Raw genomic sequence first — 20,691 nt, 5'->3', positions numbered from 1 at the left:
CTGGCCATTGCCATCCCTTCGCTTTCCTCTCATCATGTACAATCACAAGCAGCTACAGATCAACACCTACATAAAATTCAGCTCCAAAATTTACTGAACCAATTTCTCATCCTCCTTCATTTTCTACACCTCTGCTCTTTGGAACGGTCTTCCACATACTCTATTCCCCTAATTATTACAACTGTAAAATTTATTTATTATTATTATTATTAAACAAGACCTCATGGAGTCGAAGAATTTTCAAGCAATACACGAACAATTTCCTTTCTACTTTTAACCACTTGTCCACTATTGTGTCACAGGTGTTGGGGCCTCTCGTGTATGGAGCTTATATAAAAAAAAAATAATTCTCTGGGATAAACAACAGTTAAAGATTGGCCAGATTTTAAGGTGACCACTGATGGTCCCCTTAAATCAGGGATCAGTCTTTGAATAATCTCTATATTAATGATAGGAAAGGACTTGACAAATGATGTTCAAATGTTTGCTGCTGATGATGCAAAGATAGGTAGAATAATCAGGAATGCTATTGATATATAGCACGGACAGAATTAAAATTTTAATTAAATTAAAAGAGATTAGGGATCTTGGAGTTATGGTAGACAGGAATTTGGCATTCAAAGGTCACACAAAAAAAAAACCTGCAAATACTACTCACGGGATAATTGCAATGTTGAAACAAATATTGACACGAGAATAAGGGAGTCATTTTGCCTCCATAGAAATCTATGCACTAGAACTGCTACACATAGATTTGGTCACTTGGGTTCTGAAATTGTGGATGGATGCAGAGTAATAAGGATGACATCAGGCTTATGGAATGTAGATTATGAAGGCAAACTGAGAGTATGTGGACTGCACACACACATACACACTCTTCCATGTCACCTTTCTGAAAAGCAATGCTTTTTTTTTTTAAATAAATTAAAAGAAATAGTTGTAGAAACTATAAGTCAAAATGAAATGTCGCAGTGAGATCAACTTACTAGCACGTGCACGATGGATAGCATAATCAAAAAATAGAATTATCGCTAAATATTCATATGCCATTCACTTCACTTGGCAGAAACCAACTCATTTACATAATACATATTATTTTGAAAAGTTAATGTTTGATTATATAAATAATAACACAATATTTTTCAGATACTTTCTATACCATGAGGACGAAACAGAAGAAAGAGGACTTGTATAATAGAGGTCTATAAACTTCTGAATGAGTGTTAAAGGATATTGAGTGATAATGGAAGTTGTGAAGAGAACTCCATAGGAGCATCCATGGAAACTAAGTTTTTGCATGGTTAGGAAAAGATTGAGTGAAAGATTTTTCTCTCATAGGGCAGTGAGTGGAACAGTCTGCTTGTTGAAGTGGTGAGTGTATCTGGTGTGAATGAACTTAGAGAAGGTATGACAGCTGCTGCAAGTGATATACGACCTCTCTCAATGAATCCGTAACTTCCTGAAGGTCTCAGATAATAAATATAACAATAATAATATTGAACCTCGAAATCATTTAATCTCCCTACATTCACCTCGCCTATCATTTCTTACATAAAAAAAAAAAAAATCTTCACATAGCTTTCAGGAATGGTTTCTCTTTCTTCTCTTCTCACTCTTTCATAAAATCTTTCTTGTAAAATCTGGTTATCATATTCACTGTTTCGTTGGGAAAATTCGATAATTTCTTAAAACAAAAAACGTAGCTCATTTAAAGTATGTCTTGCATTTTAAGCACACTATCAATGTCATTTTTCTACGAAGTGCGGTAAATTCATCAATAAGAACTGATTGTTTTCCATTTATTTTAAATACATTCATCCTTCAAATGAGTAGGACACACTCTTCCGTCTCACCTTTCTCAAAAGTAATGTTTGTTTTTTTTTAATATATGAAAAGAAATAGTCCTAGAAACTATTAGCTAAAACTAAAACCAAATGGCGCAGTGAGATCAACTTACTAGCACGTGCAAGGTGGATAGCATAATCATAAAATAAAATAAAAAGTCGCTAATTATTCATATACCGTTCACTTCACTTGGCAGAAACCAACTCGTTTGCATAATACATATTATTTTGAAAAGTAAATGTTTAATTATATAAATAATAACGCAATATTTTTCAAATACTTTCTATACCATGAGGACGATACATAAATATTAGTATTACAAGGAAAATTCTACTGAAAAAAACTTTAAATTGGCGTGCGGTATGAGTTGTATACAACGAGTCAAGTGTGCCCCTTGATGCAGAAATTACATTACATGGAGGTGCAACTGCTGCCAGATGCACAATACACCTGTGAAGTATTATTATTATGTAACACCTCCAGGGAGTTCAAAGACTCATGGAGGGAGAGTTTGCCAACAGCATCGAACAATTCACCTTCCAAATACCAACCGCGCTCAAACTTGCTTAACTTTTTGCTGAGCCATTAGTAGCAGAGGCTCTACCAATCGAACAACCTTTGCTGGCATTAATTTTATATCCTGTACAAAGTGATAAATTACGTTTATTGCACTAAAATGTGACTGCAAGCTATGAGTTTTCGATCCATTTAATTTTTCTAATTAAGTCCAAATAATATAATGATGGTTTAAAAATATGTTTAGCTGTATACAGTAATAGACAGTTATAAAACTTTTACTAGGAAATTTTACTCCATATTCATTTAGCGAATTCTACTTTTCTATGGCTTGACCTTACTCATTTTAAAGAACTTTTTTCAGCACAGATGTGAGAATGCGTTTTTATATCGAATATCGGAAAGAATATCGTGACAATAAGAGTGAGAGGAGTTATGAAATATATAAAACTAAGGCCAGAAAAGTAACGAGTATTGTGCAGAAAACTAAATCAGAGTATGAAAGGAAATTGGCCATGCAAGATAAAGGCAAATCGAAAAGAATTTTAGCGCTATGCAGCAATCAAAAGAAAGAATTAATGTGAAAGAATAACTTTATTGAATGCAGATGGTATTCGAGTGTCGGAAACTATTCAGATTCTTCAATTAATGAGTGCTCACTTTGCTAAGATATATCAAACAGGTGTGTGTAACATGGTTCACTGTGCTACTGGTACATTGGTTGAAGAGTTAGAGGTTCATGAAAATGAAGTTGAAGAGCTGTTGCATAACCTGGATAAGAATTTGTTAATAGGGACAGATGGAATATCAGTACGTTTACTAAAGGAATGTTCAGCTCAATTGGCTACGCCTTTCACATGTTCGTATAACTTAAGTCTCAGCTCAGGAATGGAAGGAATGTATGGTAGTTTAGTTCCATTGCACAAGGGTGGAGCAAAAACCGATGTGTCTAACTACTGACGTATAAGTATTTCTGGTGTGGTAGTGAAGATTTTGGAGCAGTTGGTAAGAACTTGCATACAGAAATGAGTAGACAAACGCTACAAGGATCAGCATGGGTTTACTAAAGGAATTTCATGGTTTAGCAATTTGCTCATATTTTATAATGTTACGGCCGAATTGGATAAAGGGAATGGATACACTATGATAATGTTGGATTTTTCTAAGGCATTTGATAGGATACCACACGAAAGACTGTTGAATAAACTGGAAAATCTGGGATTGGAATATAAACGCTTGACTTGGATCAGAGGATGGTTGACAGGCAGATATCAGAAAGTTGTATACGGTGCGTGTGAATCAGCCAGATTAAAAGTGGCCAGTGGTGTACCTCAGGATTCAGTCCTTGGTAGGCTGACCGTATTTCCTTGAGACCAAAACTGGACATTGGGATGGCAAAAACGGGACAGGGGTTATGTTCTGGACTCCAAATTGTTTACAAGTTTTTCAATGTTCATGGCTACTTTTGTAGCTGAAATGTTATCTTTTTCAATTAAGCTAATTGGGTGGACCCAAGGACAAAAATCTTGCATTATGCTCTAACAATTTAGCATAATTGTGAAAAACGTTTATGACTGTAAAGTCATAAAAGTTTTTCAGTTCTTCAGCTCTGACTGTGTATATATTGGTAAACAGTCGACAGCACACTGGAGACATTTGTGTACAATGTGTCTTACAACCAATACCAATAATCTATCGCTTCAGTTCAGTTTGAAGTTTTTGCCAAATCTTTTGCAACCACTAAAATTGGTGTTCTTGTTATCTGCACAGAAAGCAACAATTTGTTTTGTAAGGTAAATTTGACACTTACTTCCTTCAACACTGTAGGTTGAATGTTTTACCAGGGTAAGGCATTTGATAGGAAATGCCACGATACCAGGAAGTACCGCACAACGATTGGAAAAAGTTTGATGTCTTTTTTGTTTGATGCATCTAAACTGATTATAATGCTTTATGTTTTATTCAAATCCTTTATTATTTCGCCCAATATGTATGGTGATAAAACGTTGGTAATTATTGCTTCTGATTTGGTACACACTGAAGAAAATTTTGGTTCATAAATTATATTTATCAATGTCGACAAGCAATCATTTGCGGGAAAACTTTGGCCGTGATGCACAGCATGATAAGCCATACGAGCATCACTGCTGCAATTTTATCGCTTTCACTATCACCATCATTTTTCACCATAAACGAGCTGATGTTTTTAATTGCTGCCAGAGGCTTTTCAGCATCCGTATGTTTCTGGCTACGTGGATGTTGTTTCTGCCTCCATGAACAACAGAAAAACGGACATTACAATGTTGGCATACTGCTTTTGTTCCATCGCTACACAGCTTGTCCCGTTTAATACATTTACATTCTTTCTGGAGATCGTCATTAAAACTGCAGTTTCGCCTCTTTGATATTGCAAGGATAGACGTCAAACTTTAAAAAATAAGATTAAAATTTTAAAAAAATATGAAATTTATACCAGCATTGAATAACAAAGCCACCGGTTAGCAAATAGGCAAAGCAAAAACTTTTTTGTTTTGCGCTACGAATCCATGCTTTGCCTGCTTCTACGTGCTGCGCCTTCATGGTTATACAAATTACTGGTATCCTTCATATTGATATACGATTATAGGTTTTTAAAAAAAAAAAAAATCAGCTAACGCCTTTTTATTCCCGTATACGGGAGTAGGCGAGGCCATTTAGCCCTATCTAACTTTTGGAGACTGAGTGGGCAGTTCAATCTCCACTGGTACCCAATCAGAGACAGATCGCCCAAAGCTATCACAAATTAAGCGGTACGCAGTGAAGAGAGACTGCTCAAATGTGCCGCCATCTCGTGGTCCCTAACCCTAACACAATATATTTAATGTCTGAAATAATGTGGGTTCTACGGTGTCGATTTTCTTGAGTTTACAGGACGAAAAACCCGAGTTTCCAGGAGGAAAAACCTGCTTGCCCGTGCCAGAGATCGACTAACTCGGGAACCGGTCGAAAAAAGGCTTAGAAAAATTTCCTCTAGTCGCCGACTAGACTCGAAATGAAGTCTTCCTTCGTGCGGCCAAGCGCGGTGGTGTGCAAACGCCACATCCACTGAGCTACACAGGCTCCGATTATAGGTTATGAATAATAATTTATGATTGACCAATATTAAAGTATATTTATAGGTTTTTATTAAAAACGGGACAAAATTGACATTTTTGTTAAAACGGCGGGACGGCCGGGAAATATGAAAAAAAAAAAAAAAAAAACCGGTACTGTCCTGTTCAAAACGGTACGTACGGTCACCCTAGTCCTTGGGCCATTATTGTTTAATCGATACATTAATGATACCAGGAAGGGTCTAACATCAGATGCAATTGTTTCCCGATGATGCGAGGATAGGCAGATTTGCTGAATATCAGTAGCCAATTAGCTACTGATATTCAGCATTCAGCACTTACAAAATGATTTGAATAGGCTGTAAATTTGGGCAAAGGAAAATAGCTACCGGTTTAATGTTATTAAGTGTAAAGTTATGCACTTTAGCATAATGAGATTTCCAGAGGCATATTATATTAGCAGGGTCATGCGACAAGAAACTGAAGAAGGCAAGGGATCTTGGCGTATTGGTGGATAGGAATTTGAAGTTCAAAGGTCACATCGCAAAAGTTGCAAATACAACTCAGAGGATAATTGCGATGTTGAAGTGAACCTTGACATGCAAGGAAAAAGAAGTCGTTTTGCCTCTTTACAAGCTTTGATAAGACCACACCTGGATTATTGTGTGCAGATTTAGTCTCCCTGGTTCGAAGGGGATAAAGAAGCTGTGGAAAGCGTGAAAAGAACAGTAACAAAGATTATATCCAGACTAAGGGATTTTGATTATGAGTTGAGATTGCAAATATGTGGATTGCAGACTCTGATTAACAGGAAAAAGAGGGATGATATGATAGAGGTCTGAAAACATTTGAATGGGTATTATAGGATATCTAATGAAATTTTTCGTTATATGGAAAGTGGGGAGAGAACACGGGCGGGCATCCATGGAAATTAAGTTTGTTTGCAGTCAAGATATGGGCAAGAGCTAGGTGTCTCTCTCAGTGAGTGAGATAGTTTGCCTTAAGGGGTAGTAAGTGCATTTATTGTGAATGAATTTAAGGGAAGGTATGACAGTTGGTTTGGTTGATTTATAGCCTCCCTCGATGAGTCCTTGACTCCCTGGAGGTCTCAGATAATAATAATAATATGCTCAATGTGTGTGTGTTTGTGTGTGTGTGCGTGTGCGTGCGTGCGTGCGTGCGTGTGTGTGTGTGTGTGTGTGTGTGTGTGTGTGTGTGTGTGTGTGTGTGTGTGTGTGTGTGTGTGTGTGTGTGTGTGTGTGTGTGTGTGTGTGTGTGTGTGTGTGTGTGTGTGTGTGTGTACTTAAAACTACTTGAGTAAATCTACTTCTCCCATTCTATGAAACCAAGAGAGCATTTCTAAGCAACGTTATTCTAACAAACTAATTTTATGCAGAGAGACTTTCCACATTTAAAAGTAATTTCCGTCTGATTTTTCGGTACATAATTCATAGATTTTTTTCTTTGCTTCTTCCCATATGCGACCACCACCCACGACAGGTTTTTTAAACATTAGTACATTGATACCGTGGATAAGCTACGTCTTATATTTTCAAAATTATAATTTTTATGTGTATTTATATTATTTATCTTCATATTTTTAAAAATTCCTCTAGTCGGCGACTAGAATCGAATTGGTAACTCTCTTTCTTTGGGCGGTTTAGCGCTGAGAGTGTAAACGCCAATTCCACTGAGTCTTCAGCCTGGTTCACTCACATAGTCACGTCTTTTTCCGTTTCTTTCTTTCTTTTTTTTTTTTTATTTTAATAGCAAAGAAATGTTGTATTGATTGATGTCTGCATTTTTCACTCGTTTTAAGTGAGAGATGAAGTGGCGGCCAGTAAAAATTTTAAGTGGGGTTGCTGCACATACAAAAAACAAACAAACAAAAAAAACTTTTTTTTCCTAATCAGTAACGAATTTATTAATAAATAAATTTACATATTAAAAATATTTCATCCTCACCAGGAACAAACACCAATAATAAAAGTTTCCTATCAATAGCAATGACATACAATGACAAACGAATATCGGCGTTAGATCGCAGTGCATTTATTTTGTGTAACGATAATTGAAAAATAATTCTTTTCATATTTTCAACAGTGACACTCGCCATAATTCAGCCTTGTATCTATAATAAATAAATAATGATATGTTATTTTAACAAAATAAAATAAGATTTACAAAAAAAAAGTTCACCACGAACACGCGCCAATAATGAACGTTTCATATCTCACAGAAACAACGAGCGCAGACATACTAAACATATACTGCCGTTTGAGAAGTTACAGTTTGAATGAGGTAACGTGCAAATGAATATCGGCGTTAGATCGCAGTGCATTTGTTTCGTAATCTAAAGCGTTAATCGAACAATTCCAATTATTAACTATTCAATCAATGTCAAAACATAAGCTGTAACCTTTAACATATGTTGTACTGCATTTATATAATGTTGTAAGCATTGTTATTATTTATAAACACAAACACAATTAAATTTCTTCATTTTTTCCATGGGGTGCAGCACTGTCGCAGTGCTTATGTATGGACCGCCACTGGGAGAGATGTAAAATATTTAAAAATCTAGAAATTTCATAAATGACATCAAAACACATTGATTATTTTATAAACGTAAATTCTGATTTTGTACAAGTGTATTTTTAATTGCTGTATATATATATATATATATATGACAGAATGATCATTGACTCGGTTAACATACATAGTTTTATGAAAAAAATTGAATGACTAGAACCGAGATTTAATTAAAAAGGTTTTAATATAAACACACTACTAGTTTCGGCCTGTAACAGCCTTCTTCAGGTGACATTATAAAAGAAAAAACACTAAACATTGAGGGTTAAAAGACTATGAACATCATAGACAGTCTTTATACATAATTAGCATTAAAACGTTGTAGTTGTATTTGAAGCTGTTCTTTCATTTGTTGGATTGTTGGGAGAGTGCGTGCTTGCTGCATCACGTGAACGCCAGTACATGATTACAGCTGAATGACTATCCGGGAGGTTGTAGCTTAAGTTGTTATTTAGATGAACAGGATTGAAGATGATTTCTCTCGATTCCACAATTTTTCTCTCTATTTCGTCACTGCAACGGAAGATGTTTGTAGATTTTTCCCAGCAGACTTTGTGACTTTGGTTATCATCATTAGGATTAGCCGAGAAGAGGATATGACTTGATAATGCACTTGCTCGCTGTCTCTTGTAAGTAATGTCTCTCATGTGTTCTTCCATACGCATTTCGACAGATTTGTCTGTCTGCCCGAAATAAGGAATATCGCAGTCACATAATATTTTATATACGCCAGGGTATTTGAGTTGATGATGACAAGGTTTTGGGTGGCTAATTAAGGAACGGATCTTTGGAAATGGAGTGAACAAGGTTCTGATATTGTATTTTTTAGAACTTTTGCTAATTTATGTGAAACAGTACTTATGTAAGAAATAGATATATTGCTTTTGAATCTATTTGTTTCTTCTGAGTGATGTCTGGGAGGATTAAGAAGGAATTTGTTAACGATTTTCTTGGAATATCCATTAACTTCGAAAGAAGTTTTCAGATGGTTTATTTCTGCAAGCAGTTCATTTGGATCATCAAGAAGAGAACGGGCTCTATGTCCCAAGGTGGAAATTATTCCAAGCTTATGAGGAGGGAAATGATGGGATTGACTGTGCAGATTGGGTTTTCTATATATCGATATTTTTAGTTTACCAGCAGAAGAGCGAGTCAGTTTGACATCAAGAAAAGGCAAGGAATTATCCGTTTCAAGCTCAGCAGTAAACTTAATACTTTGATGTCGGCTATTGAGATGTTCGAGGAAAACCACAAGGGATTCATGTCCATGGCTCCAAACAATGAAGACATCATCCACATAAGGTTTCCAAACTTTAGGTGTTAAAATAAAGGAAGAGATAGCCTTGGTTTCAAAATCTTCTAAGTAAATATTTGCAAGAACAGGAGATAAAGGATTACCCATAGCCAGTCCATGATTTTGTTTGTAAATATTATCTTGAAATTTGAAGTAACCGGACCTGATGCAATGTGTAAGCAAGGCTAACATTTTTTTGGATAACTCGTCCTTGAGTAATGTTAGAACTTCATCTGTTGGGACATTAGTGAACAAAGAAGTTATGTCCAAGCTAGCCATGATGTCATTTTCATCAACTGTAATATCCTTGATGTATGTAACAAATTCTGTGGTGTGTTCTTGATAAAGGAAGGTGATTTCCCTGAAAAACTTTTGAGGTATTTGGCATTATTTTAATGCTAATTATGTATAAAGACTGTCTATGATGTTCATAGTCTTTTAACCCTCAATGTTTAGTGTTTTTTCTTTTATAATGTCACCTGAAGAAGGCTGTTACAGGCCGAAACTAGTAGTGTGTTTATATTAAAACCTTTTTAATTAAATCTCGGTTCTAGTCATTCAATATATATATATATATATATATATTAAAGATACCAAGCTATTTTAAACCTGGTTTTACTAAATTTCCCAAGTAAGCAAACAGACAAATAAGTCAAGTTTGCGCCTGCACATAATGCAAGTCTAGCTGACCCTGCAGGTAGTGCAAGACCAAGATATCTCATGGTAAAAGTAGAATAAGCTCTGATCACTAATCTTAATATTTACCCATAATACAAAGCACATCTCCTGGAGAAGATGTATGATGCTTTGTATTAAAGGCAAGGGGCCACTACCCAGACCGGTTTCGGCCTTTATTGAGGTCTCATCAGTGGGAGCCAGGCTAGAAACATCAAGATTTTAGTAATACAGAGCTTATAAGTATTTTACCAGAACAAGTTACCATAAGGTGTTTTAACCTTATTAAATAAAAATCTCAGGAGGAGATATAAATGTAGAAAGTATTTTTGGGTATATTAAATGTTAAAGATACCAAGCTATTTTAAACCTGGTTTTATTCCATTTCCCAAGTAAGCAAACAGACAAATAAGTCAAGTTTGCGCCTGCACATAATGCAAGTCTAGCTGACCCTGCAGGTAGTGCAAGACCAAGATAACTCATGATAAAAGTAGAATAATCCCTGATCACTAATCTTAATATTTACCCATAATGCAAAGCACATCTCCAGGAGGAGATGTAAGATGTATGAATAACCTATCTGCTAGATACGGTAAAGTATTGGTAAAGAAGGCCAAATGCATTAACAGATTAATATTCCTTAAACGATGTAAGATGGCCCAGGTTATTCCAACCTATTGTAAAATAAAATAAGTTTTTAGGTCCCCAAAAGCTCATCGGATCTACTTCAAAGCTAGTAAGGCTCTTTTAAATAATCAGCTACATGAAGCTAAAAAATCTCTTGCCCCTTAAATAGAGAAATTATGGATATAAAAAATGCTCTGGAATCTGTTTTAACGGTTGAAACTTTTACTACTCTAATGCGCATATCTTCAAGTTCTTACTTAAAGGTCTTTAATGATTCTCGTGACAAGCTAAAACGCAAATTTGAATCACTGGTCAGCATACCTAGATCCAGTAATAATACTATTGATATACATAAAGTAGTTATATATATTTCCGGACGTCCACTAACAGACTATGAACGTTTTGTTTTATCAAAAGGACATGATTTCGCTGTTATTACGCCGAATAAGGTGCCAATTATGGATTTTTTTCATAACATAGACAGGGGTATTCGATCCTTATCCCAAAAACAGCCAACAGATTACGTTTTTAATGTGCACAAATTCTTTTTCATGCCAAGTCTCCTCGTCCTAATCTTTCTTACTCTGAGTTTAAAGCATTGAAATCATTGAAGAATAACAATAATTAAATTATTACGAAAGCTGATAAGGGGAAGGCTGTAGTGATTCAAGATAGGAAGGAATATGAGAGAAAAATGTCTCTTTTACTTCGCGACTATTCAACTTATAGGCCTCTTACATCGGATCCTACCCGGAGTCAATTGAAGAGACCATAGACTCTTATAGATAATGTATCTACATGGAATGAAGATCAAAAGAAAAAACTTAAAACCTTCTTCGGTCGTCCACCTAGATTATATGGTCTTCCAAAAGTTCATAAACCAGGCATTCCGTTAAGACCAGTCGTAGATTGTATAGGTTGCCCCACTTACAAAATCTCAAAATTTTTATCAAATTTACTCTCCTCTTCAACTAGAAGAACTGATACTTATATAAAAAATATTTTGAATTTCAAAAATAAAATTTCAGATCTTCATTTGGACGTTTCTGATATCATGATCAGTTTAGATGTTGTTTCTTTATTTACAAATGTGCCTCTTTTGGAAAGTATTAAATTACTACAACAGGAATTTCCTTCAGACATTGTAAACGTATTTGATTTTGTAATAAATTCTGGTTATTTTTCCTTCAAAAATAAGTTGTATCAACAAATTGAAGGAACAGCAATAGGTAATCCTCTTTCTCCTGCTATCTCCAATTTCTTTATGGAACATTTTGAACAACGCATCTTTGACAACATTTCTCCCAGACCTACTCATTGGTTCAGATATGTCGATGACATTTTTGCTGCATGGAATGGCTCTTCGGATGAACTTCAACAATTTCTCACTAAGTTAAACGCATTTCATCCTAGAATCAAGTTTACCCTAGAAGTAGAATCAAATAAGCAGTTAGCCTTTTTAGATCTTCTAATTCTTCGCCAACCAGATGGTAACCTACATTTCTCAGTTTATAGAAGGAAGACTTATACAGGCCATTATATCCATGTGGAATCTCATCCCCATCCCAGTCAAAAGGCAGGAACTATTAAAACACTAGTTCATCTGGCCCACTCCTTTTGTTCTTCAGACGATCTTTTACAGAAAGAACTACAATATATAACTTCTTCCTTTCTATCTAATGGTTATAAGAATTGCTTCATTAAAAGAACTTGGAGCAGTTTTAATATGTTTCCTCTTCAAACAGAAGAAATAACTCGCATTACTATCAATTATGTACAAGGCATCAGTGAACGTATAGCAAAAGTTTTTAAAACACTGGATATTTTTGTTGCCTTTCGACCGTTTAGAAAAATCTCCACCTTTCTCACTTCTCCTAAGGACAAGCTTCCATATCTTAATCATCCAGGTGTCTACCAGTTTCGTGCTTTTGTGGATTATCTTATTTCGGAAAAACGGGAAGATCTGCCTCTATTCGGCTAGAAGAACATCAATCTTATATTGAATACTTTAAACCTGAAAAGTCTGGACTTGCAGAACATGCCATCTTCACTAGACACAGAGTTCATTGGAGAAAGACAAGAGTTCTTCACAAAAGTCAGTTTCTCATGGAACGCCTTTATAAAGAAACATGTGAAACTCTACTTCATTCTCCTAACTTAAACAGATCCGACGGCTTACGTCTATCCCCTTTATGGGAGATAGTACTTTACAAATCAGCTAATCTTTCCTAACTTTTTATTGTATTGATTTTTTTTATTATTATTTTTTTTTTATTATTTTTAGGAAAGTTATTGACCTTTTTAGTTATCTTACACCAGTTACTTAGGTGGCGCTTTTTGGAATTGTCAGTTATTGTTTAATTTGAGCTTAATGTACTGAAGATGCCTGTGACACACAGGCGAAAATTATACTATTAAATAATCTTTATACGTGAGTTTTTTCCGTTATTAATTTTGTATCGATATATCTACTCACGGTATACCTCTTTTAAAACTTAATCCTAATGATGAAAACCAAAGTCACAAAGTCTGCTGGGAAAAATCTACTAACATCTTCCGTTGCAATGATGAACTAGAGAGAAAAATCGTGGAATCTAGAGAAATCATCTTCAATCCTATTCATCAAATAATAACTTGAGCTGCAACCTCCCAGATTGTCATTCAGCTGTAATCATGTACTGGCGTTCACGAGATGCTACTAGCACGCACTTTCCCAACAATACAGCTAACGAAAGAACACCTTTAAATACAACCACGACGATTTAATGTCAATTATGTATAGAGACTCTCTATAATGTTCATAGTTTATTTAAGCTTCAGTGTTTTTTTCTTTTTTCTTTCTTTTATAATGTCACAGATGAAGGCTGTTACAAGCCGAAACTAGTCGTGTTTTTATATTAAAACCTTTTTACTTAAATCTCGGTTCTACTCATTCAATTCTTTATAAAAATGTATGTTAACCGAGTTAATGATCATGCTTTCACACACACACACACACACACATATAGCCTTCCATAATTATCGAATGTCTGAAACTGCACTCGTCCAATGTAAAAAAAAAAAAAAAAAAAAAGGCAATATACAGTCAATGAGCACCCGCTGACACGCAATATGTGCGATATAACCGGCGAACGTGGCAAGAAAAAACGATGTGTTTTTCCTTCTCACAGATGTGATAAGCTATATCAGCTTAGAAAATAATAACCATTAAATAAATGCTCCATTATTGCAAGAATGCCTCATTATTGAACAAACTTTAAAATGTTACAAAATTATGCGATTGTTATTATTCAGTCAACAGAATTTTTTAGCCAGCAATGGAAAATCTCATACTTTATGAATCGAATATCATAATACGATTTATATAAAATATTTCAAGTGCTGATCGGTACTCAGAATCAAAAGTACTGGGATTCCTTTTGGGTTCACTTCAGCAAAACTGCACTATAAATAGCGTTCTTCTGGCAGGTACCGCATTCAGACGTGTTTACCTGATTTTAAGAATATGTATCGCAATGGTCAGTCCCGATCACATCGTTTATTTGGAATTAGTCGAAGCCACTTAATCAGTTCGTCTGTTACTTGCGTGTGTTCTTCAGGCCGGTATCTGGAAAGATAAATCCTTCTACCTTCGTACGAGATCAGCTAACCGAAACGCCCTTATAAAAGGTTCTTTACATTCCTAGAAGGGATTCGAACCCAGAACTTTTCATCCAAAGGTCATCGCCGTTATCGAACAAGCTAAGGAAATCCCCATATCACATTCTCCCAGGAACTAGGTTAAACTTTAATTGATTCGCCGTAATTCCAACCAACACCCTTCTGACGGTAGCTCATTCGGTATCGACTGATTCCGTTGAAGATCCGAAGAACCTTTATAAGGGCATTTCAGTTGAAGGTACGTTAGCTGATCTCATACGGCGTTTGACGTTTTTTCATCCCGCAAAACAGCAAACCGCAAGAAGAACACGCAATTTTACAGCCTAATGAGCTGTCCTCATACCCGCCTCTGCCGTAAACCGCCAGCTTACTAACAGTCTGTGGGTCAGCGATGCTTTCAAAAGTATCGGAGATCTTTAATCGGCACAGACATTCGTTTTCGTTCGTCTTGCCTACTGAGGCCTGACGAGAAATTGTCTCATTCCTTTCTCCACCAAAATGACGGTCAGTTCCTTTGAGAAGCCGACTTTCTCTTTTTTCCTAACTGATTCTCTGCAGTGCTTCGCGACAATACTCCTCAGAACCGTCATTTGCTTCGACACCACAACAAGGACTCCGTGTCCCAACTGGAAGAGGCATCCACACACGATAACGCTACAGCCACACAGATGTGTCGATGCGCTCTGGTAAATGCCGTTCTCCTGGCGGCAACCGCACACGTCAGTCTGAATGGAAGAATGTTTCGTTATTTCTCGGACAGTTTTCCAACTGTCTGGGAGCATTTCGTAATAAGTGTTTGGGGTCGCTGTTCGAGTTGTACGCAGTCCCCCATAAAAAGATGGGCTGCGAAGTTTAGTGCCATTCAGCACCGTTTATCTACGGCAATTGATCGCCGTCTCTTATGGTCTACCTGGCTGTTTCTTTTTGCCACCACGTTTCCGTCTTTTAACGAACAGCCTCATTAAATTACAGCGCATCCCTCAAGTGGGACGCGCTGTAATTGCTGGGACTGATCGACTACTGTCATTTACGTGCACTTCTTTTTCGTCCAAAACTTCGAGCACTTTTTATAAAAGGCTTTGCAATTGAATTCAAGTTGCCGGCAGGTCCCATGACGATGGCAGGAATTTCTCTCCCTTATCCCATCCCCAATAACAAAACAAGCAAACCGGTCGTAAAACTTAACAGACATCTCTTCCATCCGCAGCCCTGGTTGCTTCGGGCATTAGAAACTGTCTTTATATAAGCGTTTAATTTGTCGCCAGTATGATACTGGAAGATATCCATAATTTATTGCACACAGTATAAGAACGTACTGCTTCGTTTGCGAAAAATTTGTGTACACCCAAAATAAATCTCAAACGCTGAAGCGGCTACTGCGCGCAGCTAATACAGAACTGAGAAGCATTTTAGAGAAACTTACCTGACCGACCCATGGCCTGGGGCAGCGTTAGGACTCCTGTGCCCGCCATTATCGATGCGATAAATATTGCGGCCACCCACATTGACAACCCATTGTCTGGTTCCTGGTTTCCTTTTTCTACCGTTCCCGGGTTGTCCGAAACAGTTGGCGCTTCACGACAGAAAACTGTGTTGAACTTCATGTGGGAAATATTTAAACGATTCCTAGAAAACAATTCCAGAATAGTCGGCAGCGTTCTTTTCATATGCGGAAGTTGAGCTATTGATGCTGCACATTGGCGAACAAAACGTTTGATTCGAAAACGTTCGGAAGTGTTGCGTCCTGCAAGGAAGGGAGCGAGCGACCGCTGCTCGCAATTATATACACCCGATAAGACAAACAAAATTGGAAATCCCTAATTTATCGCACAACGCGATGTTCGCGGCCAGTTTATTACCGGGGTGATAAGCGGAAACAGCTGAATAAAGATAAAGCCACTTGTGTCAATAGACAGCTGCTTTGTTGTGTTTTAATTCGAATCGTAAATTTGTCTTTATTCCGCAATATCTCGCTTAGCGTTTAATTTGAATAGCTGTGTAAATTGATACGGCTTAAAAATAACAAGGTCGTGTAGTTTGAAACACTTTTAAAGCTTTCGAGTGACACATTTATTCGCGTGGCGAAATATCAACCAACTTGCAGACCGCAATGCTGAAAATATTGCTCAACTGTGGCGCTCATAAAAGCGACTCATCTTTTTGGATTTTTTTTTTTTTTAATTAAATGTACTCGAGTGCAGTTTTGAGACAAATTTACATAATCATAAAATAATATTAAATTATATCCGCGATGTTTTAAATCGAATAATTAATTTTTATATGAAATTCTGTAAAAAAAAATAATAAAATAAAATAATGAGGAAATTGGTTTGTTCGGAAAACTTCGACTTTTTTTTTTTTTTGGAGCATTTTCCATTCACTATTTACTAATGAATGGAAATTTATTCATTAATTGTGCAAATGGCCTGCAATTATCAAGCAACTTATCTTTCCTTAACCGAATTCCTTACTTGGGCAATGCACTTAAACGTTACTCGTTCCATTTTTAGCTACGTCAGCAAACTGACACCGAGAAAAAAGCGAGGCAACAGACCAGGTCATGCATTTACTGTCATTGTGCAAGATGAAGATGTTTGCACACAACTTTGGAAGATCCGTGTTATCTAATAAGCCACATGGGCTTGTCTGGCATAATTCAGGCTGAAACGGCTCGCTGATTCAGGTTTTGTTTCTGCGAGGGAAACAAATCTGAATGAAACACGAATTCGCCATGCTTTCTTGTAGCGTGGAATGGCCTCCCCAGGGTGACCACTCAGCAAAAATATTTCGTACTAACTTATGCAGGAAAAAGGTACTAGATCTCAAAAAAAAAGTACTAAATTTTTATTTGCTTTCGTTTCATTCACTGCATTTTAGGGTATTATTACCTTATTATCATAGATGAACTCAATGTAAAACCGCTAAATTAACACATGTATAACAAATATGAAAAAGAAAAAAGTCAACCTCACCTCACTGTAGTCAGTCATCTATGAGTCCAAGAGCTGCAGTTGTCAATCATCATAATAGAAGTCTCAATTGTAACTCTAGCACTTCACATGCGTATTAATTTACCATATAATTTTTAGTCTCATTTTAGTGTTTAAAATAATGTAATATTAAATTTCAGTTATTTATTATGCTATTTACATATATACAGGGATTCCCATCCACAAGAAAAACACTGGAAGTATTTATTCATTATTTTTATCAGATTTTGCTAAATTAATTAACTCTTCAGAAACAGTAAAATCTGTGGCTGATGAATGTTTCAATTTTTCTTTTGTCAAAAGGAGTCCTTTCATCAAAGGAGGTGTTTTTTTTTTTTTTGAGATTTCATTTGCGTGAATCTACAGCCAACGCATTTTTTATAAGATAGTTACATTTAGTGCGTCCACACTGTATTTTCTTAGCAATTTCACTATCAAGAGTAATTGTTTTCAATAGAGTTGGAAGAATATCCATAAGCCACAAAAGCAAATTGTGTTCGGCATCCGTTCCGTTGGTTTGCGACTCCTGCGTGCAAAATTTTTGCGCCCCCCCTTTTCATTAAAAATTAAAGGATCCCGAAGTACAATAACACGTTACTAATCAGTTTATTATACTGCACATTAAGAGGACTGTATATTAAAATAAAATAAAAAAACTTATTTTTATATAATAAACAAACATACTACTGTAATGTAACATGGAACACGACAAGAAAAGAAGAAGAGACTCTCATAATAACTTAGCGTGCAATGGAACGTAGGATTTGTAACATCAACAAAATGGAACATGTTAGAATCACGGAACTAAGAAAGAGATCAGGCATAAAAGATGTGGTAACTGCAGTATATGAAAGCAGAATGAGATAGGCAGGTCACATCGCCAGATTCAAGAATAACAGATGGTCATATAGAATACTCAACTGGCAACCAAGAATAAAGAAAATCAGGAAGACCACCTACAAGATGGGAAGATCCACTAGTGAAATCTATGGGGATAACATGGAAGAGAGAGAGACTCAAGATCGAGATCGTTGGAGGCATCTTTGTGATCTGCACTCATGGAGAAATCCTGAGTGAAACACGGGTCCATCAAGAAGAAAACTCAAAAAATTCCTAGAAATATTATTATTATTCGGAAGGGAAAAAAGTAGTAGATCTGTTGGAGAACGTACTAGAACACTAAAAATTTATAAAACGTACTAGATCTAGTATGAAAGTACTAGATGTGGTCACCCTGGGCCTCCCGCGACGAGCCTTGTTACATTAACGAAACGAACGGACGATGAAGCCGGCAAAACAAGGAGGGGAGTGGGCGGTGAATATATTTGAGACTAAAACAAGTTGTTCTCCTTAACTAAAGTACGTCAGTGTCACGTTTGTTTAAACACGCATTGAATGCAGGACAGATTTTCTTGTTTTGGTGTCAAATTCCGTGGAGTGATGGACTTTCTTCTTCATCCCCCCGTCAAAAAAACATCACCATGTACAAATCGGTGTAGTCAAGCCGTAAAGCAAAATGTGCCTAAATAATGTTTTGTTGCCTTCTGCGTGTCGTGAATTCTTTTTTCCCACTATTTGAATGCGAGGAGTTTTATTTCCACTTTCTTTCATTTTCTGTTGTATCAACCACAACATTAGCGATTCTGACGAAAACTTCGTAAACGTTAGAGGGTGTGTGTTAACGAAAGACGGAATTCAAATTACACATTTTACTTCGAATAAACAAGAAAATAACTTTTTTTTTTACTTTTAATTTCAAGTAGGCCGCATGAAAAATCATTGCCCATTCGAATTTCCTTTTCAAGGGTAAACTTTTTATATCAGCTAATTTTATATTATTTATTTATTTTTATTTTTATTTTTCAAATAGAATTGTTTCCTAAGGGTTCGTGCCTTTGCGATGTTCTCTAAGTGGGAGATGAATTTTATCGCCTGACGTAAGATAAACGTCCAGCTTTTACTGGGGGAATGAGCGACTTTGAAAATTCCCTCATTTGGTAGTTAACAGGGGTTGGCGGATTAGCACAAATGAAAGGGAGGTTTGCAGTCTTTCATGGGCGGAATCAAGATTAAAAATTATCCGATTCCAATGACTGCGGATGAAAGTAATTGCACTTGCGTATCAACGCGCTTGGGATTAAAATAGTTCGTGTGCTTTTTTTAGGGAACGGTGTTTAAAAGGTGAAACCCCCAGCATGTCGAAGTATTTTCAATGGAAAAAGTAATGTCTTTGAACTGAATATGAAGAGGCAAAGCACGTGCAAATTTTGCTCCGTTGACGATAAGAAAAATGTACACATTCGATAAATAAACACGCAAATTTAAAGAAAGTGATGGAGTTCTGCACTTCGTTCCGTCTTCGCGTGGCTCTTGGAAGAAACCAGCAGTGGTCTCCAGGCCAAGTAGCATTTTTAGGTAGCCCATTACGCATGCTGCTCTGAAAGCCTACCTTGTGATACATGTTGTTAAGAAAGGCTATTTTCGAATCCACGTTTTAACAATTCGAAAATCAAGATGCAACAAATATACATTATGAAGAACATTTGTTGACTAACCGTTTGTTTTCCACTGGCATCCGATAAGTCAGATTGGCCCGTTCCCTGAACGCACAGTCAAATCTACAAGACATGCAGCAATAACGAGGGATTCTTTTTTTTTTTTTTTAAATTATTCTTCCACTTTTTTCCACGCTCAAGTAAATGTAAGTATGCAGTGCTCACTGCCACGCGAGCGACGATTTGTACTTTCTAATATTTATTTCAATGAAGCACACACATAAACGCCTAGTACTTTTATTTTGCTGCTTATAACTTAAAAATATGACTCGAGAACTTGTAGAAATGAGAGATGCAAAAACGCCTGAGCAGAAGTGGGCTAACAATCCTGGGGAACTACTGAGTTGTTCTAACAACTCGCTGAGTTGGTCTTCCTCGATATAAGAAGGCTTCAAACTAATCATTTTTAAGCTAACTTTTTTTGCCTCGAGTCAGAACAGCAACAAAAGGGCAAATAAATGTCAGCAATCTAAAATACCGCTTTTATCAATAACTAATCCACAATAAAAATATAATTTTTTATCGTGTATGTCAGGCGTGGCCAACTTCATTCTATACGAGGGCCAATATATGATGAGTGGTAGCGTCACGGGCCGCACATTTTTAAACAGAATTAAATAAAACATACTTAAATAGAAATAAACTGTGCATTTTTTCAAGGCAATAGTTATATGTATTGAATTGCTATATTTGTTAAATCGTTTTACTACTGGGAGAACAATATAAAATACTCGATTGATTTAAATATAAGCTGTTAAATTAAATTTAATTACATATTTCTGGGTTTTTTACTTGTAACACAACTTAATCAGAACAGTGTGGGCTTCCATGTGCTGCAACAACTT

At 36.2% G+C, this 20,691-nt stretch overlaps 1 protein-coding gene across 4 annotated transcripts in view; it reads right to left on the bottom strand.

Moving 5' to 3' along the window:
- LOC150096480 (uncharacterized) overlaps positions 1-16,072 on the bottom strand; it is a 245,833-nt gene extending 229,761 nt beyond the window's left edge. For 3 of the 4 annotated variants that reach the window (XM_090407867.1, XM_090407869.1, XM_090407868.1), the window contains exon 1: positions 15,725-16,072. In XM_090407867.1, coding sequence (XP_090263993.1) covers positions 15,725-15,968 — 244 coding nt within the window. In that variant the 5' untranslated portion in view covers positions 15,969-16,072. The remainder of the gene's footprint in view (positions 1-15,724) is intronic. The other variant, XM_090407870.1, reaches the window with a different exon arrangement.
- Positions 16,073-20,691: the final 4,619 nt, after the last annotated feature.

This window comes from Typopeltis vanoorti, chromosome 18, assembly GCF_054136105.1.
Source record: "Typopeltis vanoorti isolate ZY-2024b chromosome 18, IOZ_Tvanoo_1.0, whole genome shotgun sequence".
In the NCBI taxonomy this organism is placed as follows: Eukaryota; Metazoa; Arthropoda; class Arachnida; order Uropygi; family Thelyphonidae; genus Typopeltis; species Typopeltis vanoorti.
The sequence above is the reverse complement of the archived record's forward strand: the minus strand, read 5'-3'. Positions and strand labels throughout refer to the sequence as shown.